A 21,616-nucleotide genomic window follows, 5' to 3' on the forward strand; every position below is an offset into this window, starting at 1 on the left:
GTGGTGCATCTATTCAAACTTTAGTCGGTAAAAGACTCGAGAAGGCCCCCCCTAGAATCTTTTGTGTGCAGCACTGTGGCCTGTCATTTTTGTTGTACGGTGGGATTTCTGTATGGTCAAAACCCATTTGATGTAAACATTGTGCATTGTTCCTTAATACTGTTAATAGACAGCGAGTAGAACTTGATAATATACATTGTAACAAGTGGTTTGAGATTATGATATTCTTATGTTTCCTCCTTTGCTGAATATCAATGCAAGGTAACAAGTATTCATCGAATTACTGTTCCGTTACCGTCCGAGAACGCCGTGCATGTTTTAGGCCCGATTGTTAACCCCTAGTGCGACTGAAAACTAGTACGAAGCTCCTGTAACCCAAAATGAATGTTAGGGTTAGCGGAGAGGGGGTTTTAATCAAATAATAACAATATTTTAATCAACTTTCTTCAACCAATTTTGACCACACTGAAAGCACACTGAAAGCTCACTGTGAAGCTCTTGCAACGTGTACTGCGGATTGCATACCTTTAGGCGTAAATCCTACAGCGCCTAACAAATTTTGTCAGGGGGGGGCCTTCTCGAGTCTTTTACCCTTTAGTCTTGTAAACGGCAAATAAAGGAGAAGGATAAGAAGAACCCGTAAAAACTGTTCACCACCGGGAGAAGCAAACACAGATATTGCAGTCGTCTGCAATGGGCTTAATCGTATGACAGATCAGCCGACTGCTGTCAGTTTGACAGTTTTGTTTACAAACAAATCGTAGCAAAAGCGCGCATTTATTCTTCCTGCCTAGAACGGCGAAACAATTGTTTTCCCAATGCAGTTTTAAGAATAAGATGGTAATTTAACCAAAAATGTGTAATATAGTCCCTACAAATGTGACGTACATGTCTGTTTCAAGCTAGACAAAAGCGTGTAGGCAATCGAAGGGAAGCTGTGGCAGTGTTGTCTTCTCACCAGCTCGGTTGGTACAATATGGTAAGCTTTAAATACATAAAATTAGGAACAATCTAACACGCTCCTGCTCTTCATTTGCCAGCGAACGTTTAAAACCTCAGCCCTAGATCTGTGGAAGGAAGAGGAAAACCGGACCGGCCTGGTGACGTTCTGCAAAGACTTGGATCTTGCGCTGGGCAGTGGTATTTCCGAAGGAATGATAACCGAACTGTGCGGTCCGCCCGGCAGTGGGAAAACACAACTATGGTAAGCCATGGATCATCGATTGGTATAGTTAAAAAATAAAATGTATTGTCTTTGCCAGCTTACAGCTTTCGGTAAACGTGCAGATACCACGGCGGCTCGGTGGGCTACAAGGGCGAGCCGTTTATTTGGATACCAACTATGGATTTTGCCCAAAGCGAGTGAAAGGTAACGAAAAACAAAATTCAATAAACCTAATAATGTACTAATAAGCTAGATCAACTCTCTCAGAAATGGCAGAATCTTGCCGCAACCATTGCACGAACATTGCGCTACTGCATAAGCTAGATCCGGACGAGACTCTGGCCGGCTTTTCGGAAGCGACCGTGCTAGATGGAATTCTCTATTCACATGTTACCAATTGCACCCAAATTCTCGAGGCAATAGCCGACTTGCAGAACCGACTGTACGATGGCGAAAAGGTGCGTACGGTTTCGTAAAATAGTATACGCTCACAATCCTCACTCTAGTTTCCTTCTTCCAGATTAAACTAATCATACTCGATTCGCTTTCGTTTCTCATACGAAACACCATAACACGCTCGATGAAGCGAGTAAGGCGGCTACATGAAATACTTACACCGCTGCATAAAATCGCCCATCGGTTCGGTTGTGTAGTAAGTGGAACAAAATATAATCCTTTCTCTTAAATCCTTTACCTTTTTGTGTATGAGCTGAAAACTGCTTCCCTTTTTCTTTCTGTTTCGCAACCCCCCCTAAAAAGGTAATTGTTACGAACGATGTAACGACGCGCATTTCGGATTCGGACGCTTCCGATCGGCTAGCGGAAACCACCACCATCACCACCACACCACAGATAGTAGCCGCCCTTGGCGGAAGTCACACGCACAAAGTAAATCAACGAATACTGCTCGGGCGTGATGAAAGCGATTACGATTCGCAGTCGACCGTGTATGTGGCTTCCATAGAGAAGGGTCACTTTCTGCCCCGTATTACCGTACCGTTCCGTATCGAAACGGCAGGCATCAGGGGAGTCAGCAAACGAGATGTGCGGTAACAGCAGAAGCTGCCTTTTCCCAAGCGTTTATTTACTGCGCGGGTGTGATGAGAGCTTAAATAACCGTGAAAAGCAACGACGACGACGGCCACCAGTGGTGAAGAGCCCTCAACTCAATAGGAGGATAGTGTGACCAGCACATCGCGATAGTCACCGCTCAGATCGCCCTGAAAGAAGGCAGAAGGGTAGAGGGTTTCGATCATCAACAACGAGGACGACCGATCGCAGAAGGGTGGAGAAAGCAGAGGCATGACAAAAACCACAACTGTGTGATACATATTGTTTTACGCATGGCATTAAAATGCGGACATTAGATGTGTTGTGGAGGTTATTTAGCGCGGCCACGTAGAAAAGGGAGGATGTGTGTGTGTGTTTTTTTAACATAAATTACTTTTGTATTACAACCAACGAGTATTAACGCATTCACATACACACGTGCAAGAAACGTGCTTTACCGACAGTACATTGTATGCGTTTTATGATTAGAGAAGCAGTGGTGCAGAAGGTCTGCTGAAGAGCACTGTTTTACTTCATACACATACACCACCACACGCAACGGTTAGTGCACCGCAACAAGGCTGCTGGTGGAAAATCGTGTGTGTGCGGGATGGATGATGGGATGGGGCCGGTTTAATAAGTAGCAACTTCAGCAAGCAAATTGCCAAGATCACTTCCAATATCATCCTAAAGGAGAGAGAGAGAGGGAGAGATAAGGTTGAAAGCTAGTGATGGGCAAAACGATGGTGCGGTCGGAATCGATTCCGGAGCGCTCCGAATTTTGCGGAACAAATTCTGAATCCGGAATCGGAACCGGAACCGGATCCCAAATCAGATTTGGATTCGTATCCGAAATCGGAGCAGGAAACGATTCCGAGAGCCCATCACTCTTGAGAACTGGATCCGGATCCAAGTGAGTTTGTTAGCTTGGGAGTAAAATTAAATGTCCCCGTGAATACCAAAATCTGTGTTAACGATTAAGCTTATCGGAGGGAACGGGCTGTTTTAATAAATCCGTAAATTGTAAACTAAAAACAAAGACAATAATATACTTTGGTTACAACAACAACGAGTATATTTATCCCAATACCGGTGAACATCAGGTGTACATCACAATGAAGTTTAACAAAAAAAAAAGAATCGTGTTAAAACCAAAATGCAACTGATTTGTGCCAGCTCTGACTATATTATGTGCAGCGCGCGTGCCGTATGCACGTTTAGAACGAGGCCAACGTAGCCAGAAGATCGCCAAGGTCCCCACCGACATCCTCCTGCGAAAAGAGTGTTTTGGCGGCCGAAAAGAGTATGACATGAGACAGGAGCGAATGTGATGGACGAATCTTTTTTTTTTTTTAGCTTGCTAAGGGACATCTACACAAAAAGGGATGGTTGCGATGGATGGTTGTAGCGTGTGGGTGGCGTGCAACACCGTAAGACACACAATTTTGAACGGAATGTCGAGTGCGTTGCTCTTATCTGATAAGTATGTTTAAAGCGGGTGGTTGATGGTCTAGATCATCTACAATACCTAAGTAGACGGACACACATCACCCTGCCACAAGATAAAATTGGGAAATTGGGTTGTTTGGGGGGGGAGTTTTGTTTTAGTAAGCGGCCAAGTGATACAGCAAATTAGCATTATCGCCTCCAAGATCCTCCTGTGTTGGGTGGCGGTCACACACAAAATGGGGATATAATATAAAAAACCGGAATGCGGGAGAGAGAGAGAGAAAAGAAAAAAAAAACACACACACTCAATAAAATGTTGTTTTGTTATAGATGTTACACCGTGTTGCTGGTACACGAAATGGGAAGATTATTTTGTAACATTAAAACAAGCTTTAGCAGTAAGCTTAAAGATTAGTCTTCAAAAAAATATAAATGATTGGGCATGCTGTGCTTTGCTACTACAGTATTAGAAACCGACCGGTGATTTAGATTAATAACACATATATGTGGAGGAGAAAAAAAAGCGAAATAATAGAACACAGATTGACCACCCCCCGGATTCATACAACCTCCTGGAATGGGCGGCCAGACCAGCCAAAAGAAAAATTAAAAGGAAGGACGTTTGCTCTCACGCTGAAATTTCGGTTTAATTTAAAGATTTATTTGAAACCCAATAGAGAAACTACTACACAGTGAATGATAATATTTTTTTGCATAACACTCACACACACCTACTGACTACACACACAGTGAACGATAATTGTAAAAGGCAAAGGTAGGAAGAAAAAATGTGGTTTTAATCCATCTTTAATGTTTTTGGCTAGAGAGTGTGCTTTTCCAAGTCACAGAGGCAGGTTTTTCCTTTCGTCAAGGCACAACATGGGTGTGTAATGTGTGCGTGTGTGTGTGTGTTTACTGACGATAAACGCTTCAAGTAAATAGTAAGTAGCAGTACGATAAAAGATCTGCTCTGGTGTAATGGATTTGGCGGTGGTTTTGGGATGAGACGTGCGCATTACAAGTTTCGCATTAGACGAAAGCTCCATAACACGCCCCAAGAGAAAGAGAGAGAGAGAGAGAGAGATAGTGTTTAGAATAATAATGTTAATTGTATATGATGAGATTGCGTGTCGCCTTCGGTTTGGCGACGCCGTCGTCTTGTTGTGATACTAGTACAAATTAAATTTAAACCTCTTATTTTCCTCTCTCTATGGCTCTGCGTGAGCTGTTAGTGTGTGTGTGTGTAGTTGGGTTTTCTTATCTTTTTGTTAACAATTAGGATCATCATCGGTAGAATCGATGTTGTGTTGTGTGCTGTGGGCGATAGAATGCAACAAACACCCCCTATCGTCGTCGTACATATGTGTAAAACTCTATAACATTTGAGGTTGTGGTGGGGTGGTGTTGGTTGGCTTATCCAACACAGCATTGCGAGAGCAACAAAATGTTCACCGGTAGCCGGAAATAGCCAACAGAGCGCGCTTGTAATCGCCCGATGTGTCACCCTGGAAAAACACAGCAGCAGTAGTAATAGTAGTAAAAGGACATGAGGGGGGGTCTTTTTTGTTTTTGGTTGGTTTGGAAGGGCAAGCGTAACCGTTACGTATGCTTAGTGTTGTGTCAAAAAGCTAATGGGAGAAGGTACAAGTGTTCTTCTCGCTCGCACAAGCTACTAAAAATATTCTCCGAGCTTTAACCGTATAGTTTTGGGGTGATTTTCCGATGGATCAGTGAGTCGTAGAAAGTATACGACTGAATTCTTTTGACGATCGTGAAAAGGGTCTGACATATTAAAACCAATGAACGATCTCCTGATCTATTTCGCAAACCAGCGAATGCTGAGCTACCTGACAGCACTGCCAGCATTTAACGACCATTTAACGAAACTGGCCAATACTAAAAACGTTTAGAGTGGTAGGTTGAATTCTCATCGTATTACTTTTAAAATATTTAAATTTTGATTCCACTTGTTGTAGTACTAGAAAGCTCGTAAGTAATCGCTCCAGCAGCTCGTGTGAACTTGGACACTGCTAGTAGTGTTGGGTCAAGTAGCTCTTTTTAAAGAGGAGAGGGCAACTGCTCTGCTAACATGTGAGAGGTGAGGCTTCCCGGTAGCTCCGCACTCACTGCGGCTGAAGAGGTCGAAGAGTGCGAAGAGCTACCTCTTTGAAATTGAAGATCGCGCTCAGAGCCCTCATCTTATTGAGACGAGGCCTCCCGGTAGCTCCTTTCGAGCTCACTAACCAACACAAACTACTAGCTTACTTTAGTGCACTAGCAGCTCGAGCCAGGTCCGGCCAGCAGCTTCATGACACAACACTCGCATACGTTCATTCAAAAAAGCAATAACTGATGATTTTGAATGAGGGCGGGCGCGTTTCTGCAGCTAGAAAGCGAAATATGTTGCTTTCAAATGACACTGGGAATATATACCGGTATTCTACAATATTTGACCAATACAAAACAAAAAATGAAAGGCACACACACACACACGCATGATTGTCCACAGTCTGGTGAAAATGTCCGTGGAAAGGTTTCGAAGTAAGCATATTTTACAGCGCGCACGTACAGGAAACGAACACAAAAAACTCAATGACTACGGACACTACAGGGTTGACTAATTACAATCTTTAGCTCAATTTTGGGTGGCTCTGTGGCCGAAGCGATAACGGCACCGGTCTTCACACGGCAGGACTGGCGTTCAAATCCCATCCAGACCGCCAGGCTCGTACGCACGGGCTGACTACTTTGCTACGGGTAAAATCAAGTCACAGAAAGCCAGAAATGGCATGCCGCGAAACCTCTGGAGGTTTTGTAGTGCCAAGGAAGAAGAAGAAGCTCTATTTTGTATCACAAAAACAAATAATTGCAACTGGCTTCTGGTACGAAGCTACAGCAGCTTTCTACCACCACCGTTCATATACTCGCAGCGATGCTTGCACCGAAATACGTAAATACTCGTTGGTAGAACAGAAAAGTTGGGATGAAAAACAGAGACAGTGCTTGTGGGACAAAGTGTGTTTGCTTTGTTGTCTTGATTGTGTTAGGCACGTTAAATGATCCTGTTATCTCCACATTTCCAACGTGTCGCAGAGAAAGGGAGATGTAAGCGTGTAGGGTGGCAATTTAGTTGTGTGGGGCAATTTAGTCGAAGCTGGTGGCGCAATTTAACCACCTTTGTAGCTTAACGCTGGCACAAGATGATGTGGTTAGGTTTGCGTGTGTCTTGGCATGTCATTGGTATGGCGAAGGTGTTGTAAGGGGCAAGCGACAAACAGTGTAGAGGAGATCGTTAGTTTGTTCGCGAGATGTGGGCGATGTTAGGGACATGTTCTACGGGGGCCGGTGGACAAACAGCGACGGAATCACACATACCTTGATCCACGACTCGAGCGACTTGCCGTACATCTCCTGGAACGCTTCCTTGATATCGCCGAGATCGATCTCCGAGCGGCTTACGATGATGCGGATCAGCGTCTTATCGTTCGTGCCGAGACCGGCCATCGAGTTGTGCAGACGCTTGGCAAAGTAATGAACTTTCGAGCGGACGCAGCGGACTGTTTAAAAAGCGGTCATAGTCATTTCGCTGCACTGTGTTATCCATTGCTCCCGCCGGCGGACACACTTACCGATAGCCTTGAAGCCCTCCTCGATAGCACCGCTAAACTCGCGCTTGATCGCATCGTCGATCGTGTGGCCGGCAAGACTCTCGTAGATGTCAAACACGGCACGCAGCTGCTGGTACGAGCGCGTCACCAGAATCATGTTGAACACGGACTCATCCGTGCCCCATTGGCCCTCGCCAGCCTCGAACAGTGCCTGTGCGTCAGCTGCAGCTGCACCCTCATCAACGCCCTGCAAGCACAACAACGTTTGCGGTGTACTATGTGCCGTACGCAGCTTCCCCAAAACAACAACCACTTACATTGTTCTCGTCCCGGTTACCCTGCACCAGCGACACGCACAGCCGCTTGAACGCTCCGCTGGTATCGCCCTTCAGGTCCGACTCGAGCGAAACGTTGTACATCTGCTCGTAGAACTCGGCGATCGTCCGGATGCCGTAGTTCGACAGCGTGCACAGAATCTCGATGATCGCCTCCTCGTCCGTGCCGATGCCCGAGATGGCATCGTGCAGCTCCTTGGCGTAGAACTGCGGCAACGGGGTCATGAGCGCCAGTATCACGTCCTCAAACTTGCCACCCAGCTCCGACTTCAGATCGCTGATCAGATCCTTGCCGAAGGAGGTCTTGAACGCTTGGGCGATCTCCAGTCGCTGTACGATACCGCGCCGTGCCAGCACCTCGATGATGGCCTTCTCGTCCGTACCGAAACCCTTCATCGCGGTACGGAGCGTGGCCGCATCTTCGTTGGCATCGAACGGATCGGCCGGGTAGACGGTCGGTGTGCACTGGATGGAGAGATGAAGCAAAACGTTATTCGTTTGCAATTATATGGGGTAAACGCGGTTGCGTTTTTATGAAGGAACACTAAATGATTCTTTCACAATAGAAATTCCTAGTAATCGTCCTAAAAGCTTCCACTCACTCACCGGTACCTCAACGTACTCTTGCGCCTCTTGCTCCTCGGACGAATCGGACATGCTGCCTATCGAGTCGAACTGATCGTACAGATACCCACTGCCCGCGTGGCGTGGACCACGCAACATCACGCGTGTCCTTTGCATGAGCTGACTGCAGGAACTGTTCAGTGTCTGCATATTATTCGGCATTTTCGGTACATTGTTAGATAGAGGCACCATTCGCTACGGTTGGCAATGTTGGCTGATGGATGCCGATGGACAATCGTTACGCCACAACAATTCTACCGCATGACAGCGACGATGATGATTAACGATCGTGTAGGCTATAGAATAGATTCTATAGATTGACTCGATATCGTCCTGTTTTTTGAGGAGAGGCGTTCTCTTTTGTTATCCGAAAACGATCAAGTCATTCGACAGTACGCAGGCTATTATACTCAAATTGGATCTACCAAAATCGACTAAGATACGTTGAATACTGATAGCACCAAACGCTACGCATTCTCATCATGCTGACTGAATATTTTACTACCTCAAATTGTTACCACTACTACTACCATCTATCCGCTAAATTGGCTATTTCGTTTTGAGGTCAGTGTGGTTTCTGGTGCCTCATAATGTACATCACACCGCGTAAAGGATGGCGTGTCGATATCGATTATTTCCACCGAACCTTCACATTCACACTTTCGCCCCCGTTTGCTTTCCACTCTTTGATTGGGCTTATCATAATGCCTCCGATTTTTCACACTACCACCATATGGGAGAGGTTAAGAGGGTAAGCCCTTTGCAAGAAATAATCGATACAAAACCGCGGCTCACAGTGTCACACACCGGCGTTGTTGTGGTGGAACAACCGACTCTGGTAAGCTATTTCCTGTGTGTGTTTTTGTTCGAGTGACACGGAACCTTTGGCAACTTAATTGATCTTACATGCGATTGACTGAAGGCTGCAGGAACTGTTCCACCTCACTGCATGGCTGTGTTTGTTGCTTGATCGTGGCTTATGTAATGCCACCTGTCACTGGCTCGCTTAGTAGTTTGATGAGTCAGTTCATGTTCAAGGTTCACCACCGCCATCGGGTGTGGGGATGGTGATGGTTTCAAGTTTAATTTTAAGGCCGAGGAATTCGTTTGCTCGAAAAGGTAGATCTCCATTAAGTAGTTATGCAGTTGTTATGGTTGCTTACCATTTACTATGATTTAGTTATTTTGATTTGTATTAAGAGAGAGAGAGAGAGGGAGCTCAAAATTTCAAACAAGCAAGATTCTAGATTTGTCTACTGTTACGTTCGATTTTATGTTTCCAAAATCGTTGTAAGTTTTTTACTTAAAAAACTCCACGAGTAATTACTAGAGCTTAGTATCGATTATGCTGTAGCTCCACCCTGTGCGGTCACTTTAATATCATTGATAGGCGGATCGGCCGGCCATTAGGGCTGTAATGCCGAAAGAAGTGGTCTAATAAAGGCCAAACATGTGGTTTTATAGCCAGCAAACAGTAGAATAAGTCTACGTATACCATTTTTTTTTCTATATAGGCTTTCCGCATGTACTATTCCCCTTCTAAAATTATTTGAATCGGCTCATTGAAGCATTTGTCGTGAGTGCTTCGTCATAGATTTAAGGTGAATGATATTATTATTACTTATTTATTATGACGGTCCGATGCCGTATTTGTCATACGGTAAATGATGCATAGTATAAAATTATACACTATGATTCATTTGCCTTTGGTGCTCAATGGGGAAGATATTTGCCTGTTACACATATACAATACGTGCTGGAATTTTAAACAAAGCTAATCGGTTGAACAGTAGACAATATTTATAAATAAAATGCTTGTTGATTTAATGTCTACAATCAATTGGTATAACAAGTAAAATGTTCTTCCAAAAACCATTCACACGCATTTGCTTTTACTGCAAATCACACTCGCACTCCATCAACCGAAACAAAACCTTGGAAGGAGTGTCCCAGCATGACACGGGCCTAGGTGGGGTGGCTTCTATCTCGTATCTCTGGCGCCTTGCTGGCTAGACTCACTCACACGCACAGCCCCCTCCTCCACAGCACGCAGCAGCACAAGGACATCCCAATTGCTAATGTTTTTCTTCCGGTTTCGGACGGATGCATAAGCCGCATTTCGTAATGCCGCTCGAAGGAGAAGCAACGAACGAGAGACAACGCGGACAAAAATGCCCTAGGGCATTGCGGATGATGTCATGCACGAAGAATTGTTGTTGTGCCAAGGCGACCGAGGAGTTCTGCAGCGCATCGGTAGTAAAAAGGGCTTGACCGAGTTCGCTCTCTCAACACAAAAGGATCGATCAGCTGGTCCCAATTTCATTACCGCTGTCAGCTGTGATTGTGAACTGATAACGACGGTGTTTACCAACAGTCGCACTTATTACAGGGGGTGGGGCACTACCAGGTCTATAATTGTTTGTAAGACACTCTATTTTAAAGCTGTACCTACTATTCGGTGAACAATAACGGGGTTCGAGTGTGCGGGAGTTTACTTGGAGCAAGCACTGCTGCACCAAGTGGAACGTGGGTGAGTGTGATTCAAACAATCGATAGCTCTGCATGTGTATCGGGGCATGCAACGCACTGCTTTTTTTTGTTATTTTGCAGTTGTATTCGTTGAGAACCTAGAACCACCACACACCACAACACACTGTCAGCTTCTAAGCTGCTCTCGTCGAATGGTTTGTGATGCAAGAATGCAAGCTGCAATCATGCAAACGGCGGTCTCTCGCATACTTAACTAATGAATGATTCAGAGCGCATTTTTCACGCACCCCCCCAATGAAGGGGGTTCGAATACTTACTTGGAATGGATAATACTGCGAGCTCATTTTGTTGATGGTTTCGGTGTGGTTTGTTTGTACCTAGAATCAACTGTACACACTCGACGGAGGTAGGGCTTTTCAAAAATGGGTAGCAGCCGATAGCTGGAAGTAAACAAGATAAAATAGGAGGTAGAGAGAAGAGAAAATTTAGTACACTGTTCTGTTTCTATTTCTGTTTTGTTAAATTAATGCTACAGTTTCTGCCTTAGATTATGGCTTATTTGGCTGACAAAAATTTCACTCGACTTTCTCTCGATACTTTTTTTGCTGGAGCCGTGCGTTGGAGCGTCACCGAATGAGGAGAAGGGTGTTTTTTCTTTCTTTTTGTTCGTTGTCCGCTCCGTTGGGAAACGGTGTGAAGCTTCCAACAAGTTAATGTTCGGGAGGTTAGAGTTGTATGGCGCCTGCTAGGGGAACCTGCAGTCTACGAGAGCATTGTAATGTGAGAGAAGAAGAATGCAATCGCTGGGGGCACCCCCACGTTTAAGCACATTCAACGTGAGCCCCGCGACAATTCCCACCCTACTGTTCGCCCACGTGATTGCACTGTGGCGGCCACCCTTTTAAGTGGAGAGGGTTGGTCATCCGAGTCGGCCGCCTTTTGAATTATCCAGGCACGCAATCTTCCAAAAACCGCTTTACCGAATTGTTTTCTTCATTTCGGAATCGGAAACTCTATGGGAAGAGCGCTGCCGTCTATACGTGGTGAATAATGATAAGTAGCGAAGGACTTAACGTTTGAACTCCAAAGCAGTAAAACTTTTCATGGCACAAAACATGGCCCCACCAAGCCAAGCTCTCGCTGCAAGCGGGCAGGGCAGGTCTCGAAGGGATGATCTCATTCGCTTCTCTTGCTGTGCTGTCACCGCTACAACGATCATGCCACACGCGCCGCTTGTGTTCGTGATGTGCTAATTGTGTAAATGGTTTACACCTTACCTACACACAACAACCAGGATCAGTAAGATTGTGTGTTTGTTGTGCGTTGAAGGAAAACTCCCTACTGTTCTGTTTCGACTGTGATCGTCTGCTCCGTCTTGTGAGGGTACTGGAAAAGCCACACTCCGCAAGCTAATAATAAAACAACATCTGTTTTACTGGACTCCCGAACACCACTCCCTGTGATCGCTTCATCTCACGTGACACGTGCAACATTACACCGCCAAGAGTGTTTGTGACACGGAGGAGAAAGCACCACTAGCTTCAGTTCCGAGCGTCAGTGTAGGTGTGATTTGTGAAAGAAAGTATGTAAAGTGAGCACCGAAACCACCATCATCATCGTTAAATTTAGCATCGCTAAACCGTGAAATGATTATTTTTTTGACTCTCACATCGCAACACACTGGCTGCTGTAGCAAGTAAAAATCTTTACGAGTCCCAACAGTTTGGCCGGCATCAAATTCAGGTCTGGATGTGTGTGTGTGTGTTTGTATTATATTGTGCGATCGTAATATGCGAAAGACGAGCCCCACAGCATCATTGATCAACCGCACACAATGCTCTGACCTCTGGCAATGTTCTGGTCGTTTCATTAGCGAAGCGGAATTCTTCATCCGTCCGAGGCGCATCATCAGCAAAAGCGATGGGGAAAAAGAAAACCAGAATCGCACTGCGTACAATTTTGGAAGCCGTACGCGGGATGGTGCGCGACACACCACACTGTTGCCAATACGATCGCTACAAAAAAAACACACGCCACGCCACGACTTCAGATGGCGTTGTTGCCTCTTCCACATCTTCCGAACCGGTCATAACCGGCATTTTTGCAAGACGGGCCACCGTGCCCCATCCAAAGCTGGACTGTTGTTTGCCCATAAAACTGCTTCCCGAGTTTTTTTTTTGCTTGTTGTCCTCCATAGAAGTCACTAAACTACACTTCTTATATGATTACACTTCTAACCAAACTTGAACGGTATAAAACTATACCTATAGAAGCTTATATCACTAAAACGCCTCTTATCCCACGTGATACTAACCGAACGCAACGACGGACTCAGTGCAACTGAACTTGGGTTTCACCGATGGGTCTCACATAAGCGGACGCTCGGCTCGGTTCCTCTTTAATGCTTCTCACCACTCAAAGGTGGGTTTGCTGTATGTGTACACTGTGAGCGCAGGCCAATACACACAGTGACACATTATTTGGGCTGAGGCATTTGGGGGAGGGTTTTTCTGTTGTGTTAAGTTACATGAAATTTGCTTGCAGATGGGGCATTTTTATCGTGTAGCCCGTTTAAACTTAGATGGGTAAATTTTTATTCAAAAATATCGCTAAAAGAAGCAGAAATTTGTGCTACAAATTTTACTTCATAAACTGAGTTGTTCTAAAATGAATGTTTTCTTGTTTTAAAATTGCACTTAATAAGATTTGCATTTAACGTGGTCGAATTTTTTCCATTTTTACCCACTGTCTGCTCCAAGTTACATCCCACTAACACACTGAATGAAATTGAAGTCCCACGCCACTGTAAAGCTTGCAGCTTTAGCCGATGGTGTCTGTTTGTATGTTTTTTTTTATCACAAACATTTATCTACTGATTCTGGCAGATAAACAGACACATTTTGCTGGTCGGTCTTTGCTTAAGATCGTAAGCAGGACTTACCCACGATTAGGATGCACATAAGTGCAAAAGCTTGGTACAAATCGGAAACGGATTATGCCACAAGCAACACCTTCATTTGGGCTAGGTGGCTGAAGGTGTAGGTATAGAAATATAGATAGACTATGAACACTAGCATCTCTAACAACTCTGCCTGAATCATCTTGTTCGTAAGTGGAACTCGTAAATGATTCATCTTGGTGATGGGGAAGGTTATAGCAAGGCATCTTAATAAGCTAAGTATGACGTCGCTACCTTCGCTTTTGCTTGTACATGCTAACAACATTCGTCACCGTCCGTGTTTGTGTATGAACGACGATCACGAATCATGCAAGCATCCCCTCCCTTGTTGGGCCGCTTTGGGAATCTGTTGTAAATTCTACGTCGTGGGTATTTATTTAGTAAAGTGAGTGTTAGTTCGATAACGAACCGTTGTTGAACCGACCACGCGAAGGAATGGTCGATTCGGAGATCTCCGCGCAGATTCCTGGCCTTGTCAGAGTTGCTTGAATCAGGCGGCTAACCTTTTTTCCTGGAAAACCAGGAGAAGTTTTTAGCAGCGGACTCGCACTACACTAACTCGGCGTGGACAACGGGAATGCCGTAGCTCGATCAGACGATTAGCCTTTTTTCCTGGATAACCAGGAGAAGTATCTAACCGTGGTTCTCGCTTGGCTTAATTTCGCCTAATTCTTCCGACGGAGTGGGGAGACACCAAAGTGCGTAACCAATTTCCGGAGGGAAGGCAAAGGTGAAACTTTCCCGATTCTGTATGGATACCCAAACAATGAAACACAAGTTTCTTCGTTGAGGTTTGGATTACAAGTCAATTTTTATTCTCAAAAAACCTGTATTATATACTAAAATTCCGTGGGAAAAAGAACATGAAACAGCATTACATCGATCTCCTTTTTCCTAATTCGGTATGCTGATGCGTTGACCCCTGCCAGGCGTCGGCTAGTGTAGGAGGTCTGTAATGTAACAATATCTGGCAATTGTTACCCTATCGTTTTATGACCACGGGTAATGCATCGTGCATCTGTGGTTCAAATGCGTATGCCTATTTTCGTATTGCCTATTGCCTGCGCGTCGTTTATTCTATTCGTCAAATTGGTCTTTCCTTCACTGCCCTACGACCGTGCCTTGATCTTCGCGTTGATCGTTTTTAATCGCGCAACGACAATGTATGCATTGTGTTCTAGTGTTAACCCTTTTCGGCCCATGTTCTTCACTTTCGTTTTTATTACATGGCTTGAGTTTATTTATAATTTCCATATGTCTGGATATTGTCCCCTTTCTGATATTTCCAATAACGCACCATACTTTCGTTTTCCTCACGGTATGAGGCCTCTCTGTGACTTAAGGTTGTTTTCCTAAGATAATATTTTCCGGTGAGAATTTATCCTAAACAAAGATATTTAGTTATTTAAAGTTTCTCATCTAACTCTTGCATGCCTGTCAGTTTAGCTCAATTTTATTTTGTCGCGTTCGCAACAGTGAGGTTTTTTATTGCTCGAAACAATTGGTCAAATTTTTAGTAAATGTTTCAATAGTAACCAAGTTCACAGAAATACTCGCCAATGTGATCTTCTTACTGGGTTTACGTTAAGGGTTTAGTGAGAACACGCGCGTACACGCATCGCTAGAGCGCAGAATCTTACCTGGCGTGTGAGATACTCACGCGGTGCGATTTTTGAACGATGTTGCCCGAACTAATAGTGTGTTGATGAAATTGAGTTTGTTAAAGAAATCTTGCAGAAAAGGAGAATTAAAATATATATGGAATATTGAAGCATCACCTGATAAAAAATGAGATAAAAAATATTCACAAATCATGTAAAATTTAAGAAATAATCGTAGATCTCGTAAAACTTCTGAAACATGTCAGTTAGCTAGCCTTCAAAATTATAGGAGCATTTTTAAACGTTGGTTTCTGCATCTTGTAGAAAGTTTGTTCGGTTTCAGTTAGTTTTATCTAGCTGTAAACAAATAAAATATTGAGTCATTTTTGACTACATAAAAAGAAAATATGCTTCTATATACATTATTTTAAGTGTATTTCAAAATGGAGTCAAAATGGGACAAACAATAGAATAAGATCACCACCGTTTTTGGTAATTTGGAATTAACCTGACTACGAGTCGACCTCGATTTTTGTTGTAAAATTTAGTTGAGGATTTTGGAATAACGATCCATTCATTCGATCCAATCAAGAAATAGATTCTGAGTATGTTTTACTCATTCTCTTAAAAAAATAGCCAAAAAATATTATATTATTACTCAAGCCGTCATAATTGAAAATAAATAAATAAACATATTATATTATACAATAAAATACGACTATTCTTCAAATTAAACATTCAAACAACATTCCTTCAATAGCTTTAGTTAAATAGCTATAAATAGTTAAATTTTAATGTTGTTAATACCTTATTTATGTTTTATTACTAACTTTATTATTGATGATACTTTTTCCAAATGTTGGTGTAGTTGCAGTCGTTTGAATATATAAAAGTGATCTTTTTCTGTTGTCGATCATTGTATAAGAAAGACACCCTTAACATATCCATTAAAAACCCATTTCACTACGTCCGTACGTTCACTGCAGAGGAAATAGATATCCTAAATTGTGATTATGGCCAACAAATCGTGTAGTATCATCATGTAACAAATCAAACAGCAATTACAGCAAAACGAAAAAATGTCATAAATAAAGATTGAAAGAAAAATGTGAGAAATACATGACTTGTTAATTACAGCTAGTTTGTACTAGTTGCAGTCTTTTTAAATAAGCTAATGCCTGCCATTAAGGTTGGACAACATGGGCTCTTCTTGAATTATAATTTTTATGAAACATGTTTCCTAAACAAATTTAAATACGGCATGAAATAGTAACGCTATTCGCCAACAGATGGCGCGTTACGCCCCAAAGTATGAAACGCGTATTGCACCCTCAAGCGACAAAACAGTCGTTAAGCTCACAACATTTCCAAAATGAAGCGAAAATAAGTACAACACCCCCTCTATTACGTTTTACATTTATTGATCGCTTCAGTTATACTTTATTGAAATCAGAAACATGATCATCATCGTCGCTCGTCATCATCATATACACTTGTCGGCTAAACGTTGGTTGTTGGTTAGTTGGTTGGTTGGTTTTGTTCGTGGTTATTGCGCTGCGTGCACATTTTCCACGCGCTTAAATTAGAATGAATCAACAAACTGTGTGTGTTTCCGGTTAAGATGTGATGGTCACAGAAAATCGCAGAAAGTGGTGCATAACAAAGACACACAAATTCTCTGTGCCCGTCGCGCGTCGTGTGTCTCCTCTCCAAGCGTTAATTACATGACACTCTAGTTCGAGATTACTAATGTGAGACGGGAGCTTTCTTTGCTAGCCTAAAGAGATAGTGTGTCTGTGTGTTTTGTTTATGGACGTGATGTGAATCATTCGAATGAGGGGGAAAAGGTAGATCCGTTTCCGGGGTTTACACACATGTACACTTATAACTTCTTTGTGTGGGCACTCCTTTTGTACGCACGCACGAGGTGCCGGTTTTTTTTCGTCGAAATTTGTTCTAGTACGTGCACTTTTTTTTTTGTTTAATGTTTTATCCTTTTGCTCTGTCTCCATTTGCATTTGTTAACCTATCGAAAGGCGTTTTTGTGTAGCTTGTGTGCAGCAATACAGGTTTACATTGATTTCACACCGGTAAGACAACGCGACGTACTGTGTCGATCATCATAATTTGTTAGCATACATTAATCCATTTTAACCGACATTTTGAGTGTTTATGAAAGAGGACACAAACTATTAAAAAAGAAGGAAGAAAATAGATTTCGTTCGTTTGATCTGTAGCGCATCCGTCATCGCCAAAATGGCGTCGGGTATTCGTAACGGTTTGTGGTAAAGTTAAACATTTTATAGCACACATTCGTTAAATGACGCGCAAATCATCATTTTTTTATATCAAACACATGATATACAACATTTTTCTCATGAACGTGTAGAAGAATTGTTGGTAGTGGTGATGTGCTCGTTTTCCGTTTTCTGCTGCTTTCGCTTGTTTAAATTACGCCCAAATGTAACACTTTCGCTTCTTCTGGTGCCCTTCCGTGTGCTAGAGTACAATACAAGATTTAAAGTGAAAATAATATAAATTGTGTTAGAACATTTCGGTTTTAGCACGCTTTTCTTTTCTTCTGTTGTTAGCTTTTATTTTGCACTTTCTGTTAAAAGTGCTTCATAATGCCGTCATTTGTTTTGCGAATATTACGCCTGGGTACTGTTGTATCGCTCATTTGTATATGTTGTTTGAACCGTGTTTGATGACGTTTTTATGTTGTTTCAGGTTAAAGGGAACTCCTTCAAAGCTTTCCCCTTTTTTTTAGTTTGGTTTCCCATCTCTTTTTTCATCACTTGTTACTTTCTGCTCATGTTGTTATTTTCCTTCTCTCGTGTTGTGGTAACCGTTTCGAGTTTTGCTCTCCTACAACACTACACACTTGATTTTTGTTTTTCACAAGCACTTCAGTTTCACTTTTTTGTTGTTAGGAAAACAAGTAGCTGAGTAACACCCGGGAGGGTAGTACTGCAGGTGACAGAAATTGATGGATCGACCTATTGATATCTAAGACTGAGCTTTGGCTGGTCAGGCTCGTTAAATGCAATCGTAGGGGAGAACACACACACACACAAAACCGTCATTCGGTTGCGTCTTGGTTTGTATAGAATCGAATAGAAAATAATTCGGCACAAGAGAGTTGCTACTGGGGCCCTTCAAATGTGCGCGCTAATGTGCTTGCAAAGCATGTTGAAAGCAAAGAAAAATTAAATTTCCATTGTTTTTCTGTGTGTAGTTTTCGTACTTTTCATTACTCTTAGCAACACATTAAATAGTTCTCGGTGATTGCTATGCTACGTTCTTCTGTAATTTCTCTCTCTCTCTCTCTATCTCTCTCCTGCAGCACTGTATGAATTTGTTTGTTGTATTCTGTTCGACCTAAACAACTACAAAAATCATATCTATCATCTTTCAACTACACTTGGTGCACTGCTGGCTGTGTTCTATATTGTTGTTGTTTTGTTGTCTTGTTAGGTTTGGTTTTGTTCCTCTTTTGTGTTGTGTTGTGTTGGTTTGCGCCTGTGTATTTTGTTTGCACCGCCGGTCTACACCACCGCTTCTCAATAAACACGTCCATCGTTTTATATAAGGAGTATAAAAAATATACACTTTTTGTTCTGATTTTCTTTCTTTTTTTCTGTGTAATTTTTCCGCTTTGTTACTTCCTCTCGTGTTTGTGTTCTTCCTACGTGTTAGCTGCTACTTTGTTTGTTTCCTTTTGTTTTCTTCTTCTTCTACTCCTTCTTTGAACTACTTTTTCTTCTCCTTTTGTGAGTTTTCCTTTGTTCTTGTTTTATGGTTTGTTCAAGTGCTATTTTTTATTTTCTCTTTTTTTTGCTATACGATTCTCTCTTCCTTCTCTGTTTTGTTTCCTATGGATTTAATCTACGACTGTTTTGTTTGTCGCTCTGTTGCGTGACGCTTCACTAGATCATCAAACGTTTTATTTATTTATATATATTTTGTTTTGCTTCGTCGTCTGTAAGGAATGAGAAAGTGAACCAAGCGCGACGCACACACACACAAACGTAGGGCAGGAAGGTTTGTAGGGTGAGCTTGTTTTTCTCTAATTTTCCCCCCAAAATGGAGGTTTTTATGTTTTTAATTTTGATTTTTTAAGGAGACATCTTACGAAGCGCGCATAATGATGCTTGCTGGCTGTGGCAAATGGTGGAAGAAGAAAAATGGGATTTTCTTGTTTTTTTGTTTTGTTTTAATAATCGTTTGTTTGTTGGTTGCTTTAGCTATATTATACATTTTTCGAAATCGAGGTTAGATTTTTGTTTTGGTAAGTGTTTGTGGTTGTGTTTTTTCGTTTACTTATTTGCACGTGACTACGGATGGATTTATACAGATGTAAGTAGTGTGTGTGTGTTGTGTCCTTTTTTGTATAGGGCAGGCAGGATAATAGAACGGGTACGATAGTGACGGATTTTGCTAGTAAATATGATTTTATATCTACCCCTGCTTCACTACCGAGGTACCACCATTTAAAGCAACTTAGACATCGATAGGCAACAGGGTTTGGGCAAGCGGTTAGAATTTGAAATGGCCCTAAGTTTGTCCGAAACTTTACGTTCAATCGTACTAACATCTACGATCGTTCCAAATGGCGATTAATCGAGTTTCGTTTTTGTTGTTCGATATACTATACTTTCCCGCCTTAGCTGCACCAAAGCCGAGAGAAAGGAGATTAATTTACGAACCGTTAATTGCGTGTTATAAAAAATGCCGCTAGTAAACCGAAAACAGGAATTTGCCTAAAAATGGTACCCTAAAGAGAATTTCAAAATGGTACTACAAAAAAAGGGGATTTGCGCTTCTCTTTCGATTTTAATTTTGATCTAAAACTCCACGCCCATCATTCCGTGTTATGTTTGCGAGTCGTACGTCATTCGAACGTTCGCCATTTTTGTCGCGTTTTTTTTTTGTTTCGTGAAGGAGCTTGTTGGTGTTTTCGTGTGTGGGTTGCTTTAAAACATCCGTTATAAAGGCCCCAAAAAAATGAGATTAGGATGTAGTATTCTTGGTGGAAAGTACTGGTTTCGGTTGTGGGAGCTTTCCCAGGTGACGATCATAAACGAGGAACGGCGCCAGCGTTGTTAGTAGCGAAATCTCTTTCTTATTACGAATATAATCGAATAAATGTGACGTGTAACGTAGTGTTAATAATAAAAAAAATACCCATATCCGAGCAAAACCTAAGCTAACAGAACTGGGTGCTATAATGCCCGGCTGCAAATATAACGCAGTGGAAAAATAATGTAATAAGGGAAAAACTACTTGCAAAACAATTCTGAAACAATGTGCTAGGAAGGATGGTGGAATAATGTGCTTCTTTTACTGTACGATGATGAGGTATTAGAGGAGTATTGAACCGGTCCAGAGAACCAGATGGTCGAGACTTTTATAGCAACGGATCTAGACTATTATAGCTCCTGCAGTAAGGAGTTGTTAAAATCGCGCTGTGTGTAAAATTATTGCCAAGGAAGTAGAAAAGGAAGAAGAAAGTATTGCCAATGCAGTTGTAACACTAAAATATTTAAAAAAGCAACATTTTAGTGTACAACCACCGCCTGGCTACGAATGTCGTTGAAGAAGAATGTATCTCGATGAACATAGAACACTATTTTCCACTTTCCCGTAAATGGTCAGATTTTTAAACAAGTAGATCAATATAAGCTAAATAACAGAACAAAGCAAAACGAAAATAGAAAAACAAATAACCCGCAACCATAAACTGAAGCAAAAACAAAAGTAACACTATGCAGAGTAAATTGACAGCAAACGTTGTGCTGTGTTTATCATATCAAAGGAGAATATCATTCAAATATCTATCAATTTTGCCGTTTTTCCTTTGCTCTTTTTAGATTGGTTGGTCGGTCGATTTTTGTTGTTGCGTGTGGTTTACGGTACCGAAACTAAAGATTGTATTCTTTCGAATTAAAGAATCTTTCCCGTCTGGATCATTCCGTCTGGACTGTGTAGTTTTGCTAGCAGTGTACTTATGATGTTTTCTGTCGATCATGTGTCTGTTGTGTGGTGCGTTTGTGGCATCGTACACCACATTATGCGGAAGTCGTCATCATCGTTCGTCGTCCGTCGTTCGATTATGCTTTTGCGCCGGGGATCTTTCCCAGCACCTTCGAAAGATCGACACCGGTCAGGGCATTGATGGCTGGAGGCAGCTGTCCGACGAGACGCGTCACATCGCCCGTCGTTTGATCGTTTCCACCGATCAGTACAATCTCTTCGGTCTTTGCCAACGGAGCCGCAACTTCCGCCGCAATCTGGAGAATGAAAAACCAAAAACCGCATTAGCAACGAAGATT

The 21,616-nt window shown here is 42.5% G+C and overlaps 3 protein-coding genes across 62 annotated transcripts in view; 1 reads left to right on the forward strand and 2 right to left on the reverse strand.

Moving 5' to 3' along the window:
- The first annotated feature begins 739 nt into the window (after positions 1–739).
- On the forward strand, positions 740–3,281 carry LOC118502636 (DNA repair protein RAD51 homolog 3-like). 2 transcript variants are annotated; one of them, XM_036035079.1, is made up of 6 exons: positions 740–979; positions 1,041–1,204; positions 1,263–1,369; positions 1,433–1,623; positions 1,686–1,817; positions 1,925–3,281. In XM_036035079.1, the coding sequence occupies exons 1-6, from the start codon at positions 977–979 to the stop codon at positions 2,216–2,218; spliced, it is 891 nt and encodes a 296-aa protein (XP_035890972.1). In that variant the 5' UTR covers positions 740–976; the 3' UTR covers positions 2,219–3,281. The 2 variants fall into 2 exon arrangements, with proteins under 2 accessions (XP_035890972.1, XP_035890973.1); XM_036035080.1 differs by having other exon boundaries at positions 740–965.
- On the reverse strand, positions 2,059–13,682 carry LOC118502634 (annexin B9). Of its 12 annotated transcripts, none has more exons than XR_004905062.1 (7): positions 13,036–13,169; positions 11,039–11,161; positions 7,590–8,072; positions 7,294–7,519; positions 7,040–7,221; positions 3,744–3,873; positions 2,059–2,385 (listed from the first exon to the last, which is right to left on the reverse strand). XR_004905062.1 is itself a non-coding variant. In XM_036035074.1 (6 exons), exons 2-6 carry the CDS (start codon positions 11,063–11,065, stop codon positions 2,332–2,334), a joined length of 972 nt encoding a protein of 323 aa, XP_035890967.1. In that variant the 5' UTR covers positions 11,066–11,161; positions 13,036–13,169; the 3' UTR covers positions 2,059–2,331. The 12 variants fall into 12 exon arrangements, 10 of the variants coding, with proteins under 10 accessions (XP_035890967.1, XP_035890969.1, XP_035890968.1 ...); XR_004905061.1 differs by lacking the exon at positions 2,059–2,385 and adding an exon at positions 3,265–3,486; XM_036035074.1 differs by lacking the exon at positions 3,744–3,873.
- A 3,003-nt stretch (positions 13,683–16,685) lies between these two features.
- The window catches only part of LOC118502631 (flotillin-2), a 158,674-nt gene continuing 153,743 nt past the window's right edge, over positions 16,686–21,616 (reverse strand). For 44 of the 48 annotated variants that reach the window (XM_036035051.1, XM_036035040.1, XM_036035056.1 and 41 more), the window contains one exon: positions 19,396–21,574. In XM_036035051.1, coding sequence (XP_035890944.1) covers positions 21,395–21,574 — 180 coding nt within the window. In that variant the 3' untranslated portion in view covers positions 19,396–21,394. Of the gene's footprint in view, positions 21,575–21,616 lie in introns of all 48 variants that reach the window. The other 4 variants (XM_036035043.1, XM_036035055.1, XM_036035060.1 and 1 more) reach the window with 2 other exon arrangements.

The sequence above is a fragment of the Anopheles stephensi genome, chromosome 2, assembly GCF_013141755.1.
Source record: "Anopheles stephensi strain Indian chromosome 2, UCI_ANSTEP_V1.0, whole genome shotgun sequence".
NCBI lineage: Eukaryota > Metazoa > Arthropoda > Insecta > Diptera > Culicidae > Anopheles > Anopheles stephensi.